We start from the raw sequence: 12,194 nt of genomic DNA on the forward strand, positions 1-12,194 counted from the left end.
TAAAACAATATAAATTTACAATCTATTTTCCAAAATTCCATATTAATTATTACAAAATATTCCATCAAACTCGTTTATTTATTTCTATTTTCAATCAACTCGTGAGATTTAATTAACGATATCTCAACTTTTTGGGGATAATTACAACAATTATTTATTACTCTTGGAGTTATTGGTTGATATAAATTTGGGTTCGCGTTATGTTCTGTTATGCAAGACACTTTATGGAAATGTTTTTCAGCGGTAAATTTAAGTTCATGAAAATATTCACTAGTCGAATGGGGAGAGGAATATGCGATCATGAAAGGATGCACAACGATGCCCTGGGCAATATCACTAGGGATACTCTACGAGAGGTATCCATAGTTGCGTAAAAAGCAATATACCCCAAGTACTCACCCTCGCGTTTCTCAACCACTCCCGCCGCGAGAAAACCTCCTTCAACCCCCTCCATTTTCACCCTATTTTCCTCTATTTTCATTCTCCTTTTTCCCTCCTCCCGACGTGTGAATACTGAGATGGAAAATTTAGTGGTTTTCCGGAAAATCCTTGGATGTTATAAATGTGTTATTCATTTTTCCCGCGGAATTTTCCCTTTCCTTCGGAAAACTGCAATTTTTCCGTAGTCTCAAATGAAAATCGTGCGAAACCATATTTTTTATATTAATATATTAATATACTTGATCCAAGTATATTTTTTTATCTGTAATACTCCTGGAAATTTCTCCAGGAAAATAATAATAAAATAATCATGATGTTTTGAATTTAAAAATCGGAATCCAGCGATATTATTACGTTTCATACTTCGTCATTTTTTGCTGCAATCGGTGGAGAGTAACGAGATAAAAGAAATATGATGCATAAAAATGTAGAGAAGACGACGAGAATATTGATGTCGGGGTATGTCAAAGGCATCGGCTTGAGAACGAGTGTCGAACACGTGTTCGAAACACACCAGAACACGAACTAGACACGTTTTTACATAAAAGCATAGAAAATTGTGGAAATGAAAAAAGTCAGTTTAACACAGATGCCATCCATGTGATCCTCAGCCCCTGAAACTCAAACTATTCCGAGATCTTGACATTAAACTGAAATTTTTATTCATCATTATAATCTAACATCAAATTAAACATCTACTCAATCCAAAAAATATATTTATATATTTTTATATTTTTATATTTTTATATTTTTATATTTTCATATTTTCATATTATCATATTTTTACATACTCATCACATCTACAAGTATTCAGCAAAAAAGTTGATGTAAAAAAATGACAAGTGACATATTATATTATTTACCAGAATAAATGTGCGAGTAATTGCTACATACCTGGAGAAATTCCCTAGAAGACATTAAAACCCCCATAAAAATTCATGTCCGGTAATTTCTGACGGTACGACATTTCCTGAGTAATAAATAATTCATCTATAATTTTTTTCTCCGACAACGAGAAAAGTGGATATAAAAAAAAAAGGGAAAATGCAGCAATGGAAAAAAATCAAAGTGCAAGTTGAAAGAGTGGAGTCTCGAAATACAGGTGTTAGAGCTTTAGCTTCATAAAATCAGTGAAATATTGTGTAGGATGTGTATTGCCATGACTTCATGACCCTCGTTGCAGTCACCCCTACGATACACCACTCACTCTAACCCACATCCCCTTACATGCACTTCGATCACCCTCTAATGCACACTTCAAGTCTCCTTCAATCCTAATGCACCTCGTCGTTTCTCTGTACCGAAGAGTGAGTTAAAAAAATTGGGAGAGGGCGTGTTGTTTTCCACAGGAACGAGCATGTGCCCCTCTCACTGTGAAGTCAAACAAAATCTTTTACTTTTGAGATCAAGTCATTTTGCATTACCCCACATCCCCCCGGATATTTATTTATTTAACTCCATATAATTTTTCTCCATAAAAAAATATTCATTCATCATAAATTCGTAATAACAATATATCAGTGATTATTATTAATCATTATAATAGATTAATTAGTGGTCATATATATTTAATTGAATTTTTTGAGTGAAATGGATGGAGCGGGGAATGGCGATATGATTGTCGATTTTCCAAAAAATGGGAAAATGCTGAAATCTTTTACTTTTGAGATCAAGTCATTTTGCATTACCCCACATCCCCCCAGATATTTATTTATTTATTTATCTCCATATCATTTTTCTCCATAAAAAAATATTCACTCATCATAAATTCGTAATAACAATATACCAATGATTATTATTAATCATTATAATAGATTAATTAGTGGTCATATATATTTAATTGAATTTTTTGAGTGAAATGGATGGAGTAGGGAATGGCGATATGATTGTCGATTTTCCAAAAATGGGAAAATGCTGAAGTCGAAGGTTTTCCACCGGTGGTACGACTGAATTCACTGGGTATAAGGATTATATACAGGCTTTTCCTATCGATTTATCGATACGGTGAATCGAAAAGCCTTCTGGACTAGACGGTAACGACAAGGACGAAAATATCGAGAGACACACGTAGAGAGAATCGAAAAGCTCCAATGAAAAAAAATCGAAAAGCCGCGAGCACTCACTTATGGCCTTTCTTACCCACTCCTCAGGGAGCCCTATCTTTGTCGATGGCGACGAGATAAATCACGGAGTTTTATAGTCGTCTAAACTATTCCCACTAAAAAAAAATCCGAGAAAAGAATAAAATTATTGAAGAAGTCGAGCTTCCGGTGGTTTCCTCGAGCAACAATTAATTCATATACAAAAAAAAAACAGTCTAAATAGTGGAAATCCTAGGATTCGCTGGAATTAATCTTTTGGATTTAAAATATCAATTAAAAAATTCAGTATTAATTTTATTTTAGTCCATATAGAATTTTCTAAATCCAACTTTTGATTTTTGATTTTCAACTCTCAATTTTTTAAATCTCGACTCCTCCAATTTTTTTTTGAAATTTTTTTTTGAATGTTAATTTCTGGATATTTTTTATCAATTTCCCGGGTTATTATTGTTATTATTCTATAAATAATCGTTCGGATGATTTATTACTCAGCCATGAGACTCGTAAATTTTTTATTCAACGAGTAGAATATTTTTATTTAAAAAATTCATAAAATTCCGCACATTTGATTCCAATAACATTCGATTAACTCAGCAATGAATTTTCCAATTTAATTAAATTGGGTGAATAGTTCGGGTACAATATGGAATACTTGAATAGTAATTTAATCTCAGGCATTTATAGTTGTCGGGTGGAATATATCAGAGACTAATATGCATCAGTCCGCGAATTAAGGGAGGTTTTATTAGGAAGGGTTGCCCTCGCTTTAATTTTCAACCTGATAAAATCCCCCGGTACATCTCGTTTTACCTTCTTGCTTGTTTGTCCCCTTCATCCCTCTGTTGCCTTTTTGCCGAGATTCAATGATCTTCACGAGTCCTCTGAATACATTTACCCCTCGGTACCGGGGGATTCAAGCGAGAGACTTCCTCATATGCACTTCATAATTTTCAAAGGACCAAGAAAATTCTGGACGAAATTCCCTCCAAATTACTTCAAGCACCTCCACAAAATGTGAATATTCAAATGAATAATTCAATTTCAAAATAAAAATTTATATTTATTGTCTCTTCCAATGAACAATGGGTGTCAATATTTATTTCACAATTGATTAACAATTTACTGGTAATTCTCTGCAATTATTTTTGTAAATTCACAATCATTTGAATTGATTTGAATTATTTCACCAATTGTCGGGGAAAGTCCGGAATTAATTTGATACATCACAATCGAATTTCGAGAGGAATTTCGATTTCAATCGATCCTATTCGAAATTCGGAGGCTGTAGAGAAATTTATCAGCGGCATAAATCCAAGAGTAGTTCAGCGAAATGTCTTTCTCGTTGTCGAAAAAAATTCATTCATTGGAAAATCTCGAAACACAATTGCACTGATAACATCGATGGTGCGCTATCACTCGCATTGGCATGTTTCAACCCTTTCCATTTCTCCCCAGTGACGATACCATCCACTCTCTGGCCATGTTTGTCGCAATATAAATTCAAATTCCTCATCGCTCCATCCCCTACACAAGACTCTAATTTTCAACCCCTCGTTCTCCAAATTGCTCCGAAAAAGAGTGCGTTTCAATATATTTTTTAATTCCCCCCAAATCGTATTTTTCGATTACCGCGGTAATCATTTTCACCCGAATTCAAATTTTCCTACACGGGGAACAATTCCTCGTTATTTCATATCTCGAATCAACAAATTTACGCGCACCGACGAACAAATTGCAATTAATCGCAAACATCTATGAATAAAAATTGTCGAAAAATATAAATTTTTATTCATAATCCCACCATTTACCCGCAGCAATCGAATATTAAAATTTTCCAATTAAAGATAAATTCCCAAACAAACAATTGTCATCTCTACACTCCCTTCATTTTCCACTGCAACACCAGAGTAGTAATAAACAATAATAAACAATAATGTCCCCGGAGAAAATATACCAGAGCATTACAAACCGTCGGGTGACTTTCACTATAAATTTTTTTCTGCAATAAAGTCTCGCTCATCCCTTTCTACTTGACTAAAGTACAAACAATAAACTGAGACACTCCACTTAAAAGATTGGCATGAAATAATAACGACAATAATACGGAATAATTATAATTACATTACTTATATTATTATTAATATTTATTCTTATCGGTTCATAGAATCACGTGATCGTATATAATTATGGAATAAAACTATAATCAATGTACGGCTCGCTGGTCAGTTTCAGTTTATGTAAATAATCTATATGCAGTTTGCATAATTAATGAATGAATATGGATCCATTCAATGCCTAGAATCAATTCATCCTGAAGCTGGAACATCGATTCGGACACAGACATATTCTTTTGCCCGCATGTAAATTCACTCATCATCGAAATCGAAAAATGTATTCCATAAATTATTTCCACTCGGCTACACATTTCTGATCATATATGTCATCAGCCTCTGGTATGATAACGCGTATCAGTCATTTCGTTTGATTTTATATGAAATTTCCAGCGCAGAATTTCGCTGATTTTTTTTCGCCCGTCATATTGATTCGTGGAAATTATAGACTGGAGTTCGAGATTTTTTCTGGTGAAACTATTTTACTAGAGTTTTTTTGGTAAAAAATATTATGGACATTTAAATAATATTGAGACAACTTTTTTAATTTTTTTTATTGATTCCTAGTTGCAAATAGAAATAATCTCGGATGAACTATTAGTCTTTCAACTAAATTTCCCCTTCCAGTGAAACTCAACTAGAATTCGCTCCAATTAGCGTAAAAAAAGTTGATGAATTCATTCAATTAAACTTCAAAGACATAAAACTCGGTTCAAAACGGACAGACTGAATACAGATGTAAAAATCCGCAGAAATATTTATCTAGAATTTCCCCAAATCGCAGACAGAATTTTTCCCCGACCCCACGGAATAATTTTCCCCGGAAAAATGTCTTAAAAACAATTTCCGACTGGAGATGACGCGAATTATTAATCCATTCGCACCGAGATTCTGTTAAAAATAATGTAAATCTCAATTGTGTCTTCCCAAAATTTAAATTAAATACTTCACTCCAACCCGTCGCCGAAAAGGCAATAAAGCGAGAAAAGCGGGTTAAAAACGTAGAAAAGTATAAAAATTCTGATTCACATATTTGTTTTTCATCAAGGTTAGGAATGGCTTTCATGCAAACGACAGGAATCCTCCGGGGGATTCTAGTGGAGGATGGACTCGAAAATGAGATACGATCCGACACTATGAGTGGTCTTTCGTGTATGCACGATGAAATCCGCAGGCTGAAAAAAAAAGAGAAATAAATAGAAAAAAAAAATTCCAAGTTTTGCACCCCTCATTTTTCACCCTGAGAGTAACACACGTACGCACGTACTCTTGCTCTTTCGAATGAATCACAGCATTTGGCCCTAACGAAAAGTTCAAAAGCCGTACCCAGTGTTTGCCCTCTGCATTTATTTTTTTTACCAAGAACTGTTTGTTTATAACGCACTTTGATCGTGTTAGACGCCAGGAGAAAGGGGGAATCCCAATTTCAACGGGAGGGCTCTTTTGAGCTTGCTGGAGGGTCAGAGAGGACGAAAAACCTCTTTTTGCACTCATCGCTGGTGCATTGTGTTTCTGAATGATATGATACTTCACTGAGAAAATTTATTTATTCTATTTTTCTAAAGGATACATTTACTTGAGAGAAGTGTGTATTTTTCAAAAAGTTACTTCCTCGAGTGGAATTAATTCAAGAATTTTCTGGAGAGTCTCGTTCCCTATATACCTTCACGCAAAATTGCCACTGGCATACGCGAAGAACTGAATAAAATTAATAGTCGAAGTGGTCAGGCGAGACATGTATTATAACTTGGGGGAATTACAGTTTTTAGATTTTATTAATAGAATGTCAAGTCCTTCGGACTCACTCGACAGCTCTTGAGACAGCCATTCCTGAAACTCCAGTCACTCCATTTGGTACTACAACTGTACCTCGAGTTGCTCAATCTTCTGAAGCATCAATAAACTGGACGGCAACATGTACTTCATGTCTTGAAAATTTTTACGAGAGCTCCAATCGTATCAAACTCGAAATAATCGCCATGATATTTCGAGTCGAATCTATCGAACACGTTATTCCATCCTTGCCAGTAATGAAAGTCCAAATCATAAAAATAAAAAATAATAATGAATCAATTTCATCTTAGAGAGACATAAAATTGTTTATAGTTCGGGCAGTCGTATTTTTTTTTCTGCTAGAAAATATTCTCGAAATTTTTTTTTTAATTTTTTTTTATTAGCATTTTTTAACATTTACAGTTCAATTTGCATTTTCTTGAGATTCTCTTTAAGAATATATTGTATCTCGGAGATATTCATGACTGGAGACAACAATAGTTAAAAGCGTGAGCTTCAAGTTTTCCTCGTTGGCATAATTATTCCGTTGCTGGTACTTGGGGTGTAATCCCAACGAGTCGGAAAGTTCAACTAATTTTCCTAGCCGTGTCACATGGTCTCGCGTGTAATGCCAACTCATATACAGCTCTTTACCCTCATCAGCTCTCCTAAGACTAATCATAAATTCAATCTCCATAGACTTTGCTGCCACCGCAAAACTTTTAAAAATCATAAAATAAGTAAATTCACGACACGTTCTGTCGAAGCGCCAACTTTTTTTTCTCGGTCTCAGCTGTTAACCCGATGAAATATTTATACGATTAAACATAAAATATAAATCGTGAGGCAGATGTACCCCGTGCGTATATTATTAATCATGATAAATATTCATGAATAAATTTATTATTGAGGGGCTTTTATTTTTACCTTAAACGGGGTAAACAGAAATTATGTATCTAGCCAATTGGCCAGAGGAAAATCTTGACAATTTCTCCAGTGGATTAAGGAATGTAGACAGACGAGTGAATAACTCGAAAGTTTCGATCGAATTTTATCGCGAAATCTCATGTTGAATTGCCATTAAAAGTTCCACTGAGCATTCGAGTATCTGTCGGTGAGAGTGAGTAAAAATTAAAAAGTGTTCCTTTGCCGTAAGAACTTCATGAATTTATCCAACGAGAGTCTAAATTGACACTTCGAATTAACAAATTAACTTGATAAAACAATTCAACTAAAAAAACCTCGGGTGATAAATCCGCGACTATCTTCCTAGACTTTCCACATTAAATCACAATTTAACTCAAACGGATATGAACAGTAATAAATAATCAGTGTGCCATTGACTGGGGTCTGAAAAATAATTTTATTGATTCAATCTATCCCACAGAGATGTACGAATATAAAGAGTTATTCATTCCTACATTTATGCTTGTTAGAATTCTCGCAAACCTTATGTGGACACGATTATTTTTTACTCTCCTCTTCCATTTCTCTCCTTTTCTGCAAAACTGAATGCACACTCAAGTAGATGTGCTCCCTGAAACTATCTCCTCGTTGCCGTCCTCGGCATTTATTCGCAGCTTAAGGGTCTCATCCCACACTCGTCAGTCGAGATTCATCGAAGATTTACTGCCCTCACTAACGAGTGCCTCAGAACTTCATTCCAATTCTGATCCGTTAAATGTTATAATAAACGTGAGTGATATTTATAACAATGAGATATTCTGAAATACAATGGATAAATTGAGTACTTCCTGATGTTCAGGATATGTTTGTCATATTTTTTATTATTATTATTTTTTGTTTCAGGGAGTGCAAATGGCACACGCGTTGAGACGCATATCGTATGCAACTTGTGAACCCCAACACGCGCAGTTCAGCTTTCTTGCTCGTGAACCTCGTGCACACTTCACTATACAGTACTGTCATTCATTCATTGCGGAATCTGCTGAACAGGTAATTACAACAATAATTAATAATCAACATTATATTGACGTGCATGTGGTTATTTAATAAAAAATAATTCATTAAATCGTCAACGATAAATGAACCAAAACACGTGATCTTGAGAAAAATATCGAAAAGAATGAATTTTTAATTTTAAAAAACCACATAACGATTCAATTATTAATATTAATTAGGATTGTTGGGGTTAATTATATTATTTCAATAACAAAAATATCTAGTCGAAGAGGAATTTCTCAGGCAGATTTTTCGGAAATGTCTTTTTGATTTCAAACAGTCACGATCGATCAAGTGAAACCGATCACTAGAAATGATCGACGATTTTTAAATATCGATATGTCATTGAGACTTTGCTATGATGTACCCTATTTCAAAAAAATGAAAAAGAATCGCTGGGAAAAATCGCCATATGGTAACCCCGGATGGGTGAATGATTGCCGAGAAATAATATGACCGGTAAATAAATGGCGCTGATTCGATCGCAATGGTGGACTAAATGCGAAGATCCTAGGTAGTTTTATGGCGAAGATCATCACGTGTAGATGACGCCCTCAGGCGGGTGTTCCCATGGGGGTGAATTCTGATCACAGATCATAAAATCGACCTAATGATCTTTAATTCCCAACGGTTGGTCACCAATCTGCATTACCGACTGGGGTCGGTAAAAAAAATTCATTATCGATTATTTAGCCATTAAAATTTCTGGATCATTGAGACAATTATGCGAAGCGCAACAGGATGCACTAATTAATGCTGACTAAGTAAAGATTACGGGGAATTAATATTCCGGAAATGTCGTGTCGTGCTCCATTTGGTTGGACTTTGTCCCCCGAGACTTCCCAAACTAATTGCGAAGGGAATGAGATGATAAGAAGATCAGGCATAGTAAGTAGTCGATGTGAAAAGGACCGACTCGCTTTCAAATAATGAAACCCGAGGTCTGATCACTCACCCACAATGGAGAAAAAATAAATGAGGAAAGAATTAGCTCAAGTTTCCAATTAATAAGTCCGGAAACCTTTGTCATTTCCTCTTCTCTCATCTCCACCGTCTGTTTTTTCTCGTTTGTCCCGTTTTAATCAATATCAATCCTAGAGAAATCGCCGGCACTACGGTGATCTTTAATTACCGTAATTACTAATTAAATAATTGAAAAATAGCGGTGAAAATTGGAGTTGGTGCGGGGAAAAACAATTACTTATAAATTCATTGGTAGGGAAGGGAAAAAATGGCGATAGGTTTTTCTGCTCGGTGATGTTATATATTATTATAGCCATCGCAGATAGGATATCTAGTCTCACAGCATTTGGTAGCATACTTATAACCGCAAGATGGATTTTCCGTTTACGCATCGTACACTGACACAGTCACACTGTGAAAAACCTCTTTGAGAAGACCTCCACTTTTTCACTCACTCTTCCTGAATTTTTTCGTACTATATGCTCCCTCAAAAGCGAAATACTCTCATTCCACATTTTCTGCCTTCCAGGCCTCGATCCTTTCCATAACTTTTGCATTATATCTCGTTCTTTTTCATCCACGGAGTTGCTTTGATATATGTTACTCTGTTAACTCGTACCATCACTGGGGCCTTTGAAAATATTTACACATGACTGATTGATTTTATTTAATTCAAATGTATTGGGGGGTAATTGCGTCTCAGACACTTTGGATTGAGTGGAGATCAAAGGTAATGAGTATTCCTGGAGATCTTGATAATTGTCGAATTAATGGGGCGCATCGAGTGCCAGATTATTGGACAAACTCCTACTACTGAGTTATCTCAGGGGTCGAAAAGAGGGGATGATAATTCTGGAGCACTTGATGGATCAGTTTCAATGCTCCTGTTATCTTTGAGAGTGAAATATTCAATCAGATGTTTTTTATGGGAAGTGGAGTTTAGCAGCTGTCTCCATCCGTTTTATTTTTCCATTTAATAATTTCATGAGAATTAAATCAATTCAGGGACTAATAAGAATTTTGGTAGATTTATTATTAATTTGTTATTAAATATTTATGTGTAAATCATTTTTTATCTGAATCTCATCCGGTGTCATTTATGTCGGATTAATTAATTACTGCAATATTCTCTGGGAAATTTCAACGTATTTTTTAGTATTTTGTCGAGATTATATTTTCAATTATTGTTATATCTTATTGAATATTTCTCTCGAGTGCTTGCGTCTTTATCTTCTCAAGTGTTTACACGGTTATTCAGGTTTTTGTCTGGCGCTCATTAACCGTTATGATCTTCTATTCATAGAGTAAATGAAACGTTGGGTATAACTGCACGTACATTTTTCCGTACTGAAGTGTCGTTGAAGTTAACTTAATTTGTTTATCAGGTTCTCTGCATTATTTACTCACTGAGTGTCCGAATTACTTCATGCCTGCGTGTGCAATTTTTTCGAGACTAGTTTTCCGCCCACATCTCGGAATTGAATAAAAATATCGAATTTTCGTCTGAACATTTTTTAAAGAGAAAGATGAGGACTACAAAAAAGGTGTTCATGAAAATATTCTGATTTTCGTTCAATTCCGAGATATCGGCTGAAAACTGGAATCGAAGAAAATGCACTTATCCTAGTTCACGACTTGGAATGATGCAAAGTTTACATCGAAATCCGCACATATATCCGCGAGGAAAGATGAAGACTGACATCCTCTAGGGTATCTCGATAGCTCCACCTGTCATTCCCATCATCTTTTTTTATCCCGGGCTTCAAGGATCTTTTCTAATGATCATGAGAAAAACCCAGTTGCTTCCCACTTGTTCATAAATTGCACGATCATTTTTCTCTTGTGCACCTGTGAAGGATAGTCGTCCAGAAAAAAAATTTAAATTATTAACTTAATTGATGAATTCCCATGAATTACTCTTGGGAATTTTCCACTCCACCAGAAACCGCTCTTTTTTTTTCCTCAAATCAAATATTAGTTACGAAAAATCTAGGTAATTTTTTGAGTAGAATCGAGTACAGAAGAACTTGCGTAAAATAATACAAAATTCTTTGTGAAATTATGTATTTATTATGAATTACCGGTACAGCTGGGGTTCAACTAATTTCTACCTGAGTTTTTATGAACTGCGGAGAGATTTTGCTCGTCTTCCGTGGGCATAAAATTGCGGATTTTAACCAATGACGGTCGCGGGTTTAGGGTACTAAACTAGAATTAGTTGAAATTTACGACTTTATGCGAACGGGAAACGAGCAGAATTGTTTTCCCTGGATGACAAAAATGACCGCGAGAGAAGTGATTTATTATGTGGATGGAGGATTGCACAGAACTGCGTCATGCTTACAAGAATCACTTGCTCTTTACAACATGAACTTCATATATTGTACCGAGAATTCAAAATACTGGTAATTTTTAATGGGAGTAAAACCGTCCCCCGATTTTCCCATGGAAATTGCAATGAATTTTCAAGAGGTTTTAGGATTTAGAATTCAGTGTTTCCGGAAGAAAATTAAAAGAATAGAAAATTTCCAGTCAATATTTCCCAAAAAATGAATAAAACCCGACAATTCTCATATTCGTGAATATAAAAAAATCCTCAATTTCAATTTTTAATCAGAAATTTTTTATTTGCTCTCCCCGGGATGAAAATTAAAACAACAAAAAATTTCCAGTCAATATTTCCCGAAAAATGAATAAAACCCGAGAATTCTCATATTCGTGAATATAAAAAAATCCTCAACTTCAATTTTTAATCAGAAATTTTTTATTTGCTCTCCCCGGGATGAAAATTAAAACAACAGAAAATTTCCAGTCAATATTTTCAAAAAAATGAATAAAACCC

The 12,194-nt window shown here is 34.9% G+C and overlaps 1 protein-coding gene across 4 annotated transcripts in view; it reads left to right on the forward strand.

Annotated features, from left to right (window-relative positions):
• The window catches only part of LOC105267715 (tensin-1), a 67,984-nt gene that overhangs the window by 36,098 nt on the left and 19,692 nt on the right, over nt 1-12,194 (forward strand). For all 4 annotated transcript variants that reach the window (XM_011306765.1, XM_011306764.1, XM_011306768.1 and 1 more), the window contains one exon: nt 8,237-8,383. In XM_011306765.1, the coding sequence (XP_011305067.1) occupies nt 8,237-8,383 (147 nt within the window). The remainder of the gene's footprint in view (nt 1-8,236; nt 8,384-12,194) is intronic.

The sequence above is a fragment of the Fopius arisanus genome, unplaced genomic scaffold, assembly GCF_000806365.1.
Source record: "Fopius arisanus strain USDA-PBARC FA_bdor unplaced genomic scaffold, ASM80636v1 scaffold00049, whole genome shotgun sequence".
Classification (NCBI taxonomy): domain Eukaryota; kingdom Metazoa; phylum Arthropoda; class Insecta; order Hymenoptera; family Braconidae; genus Fopius; species Fopius arisanus.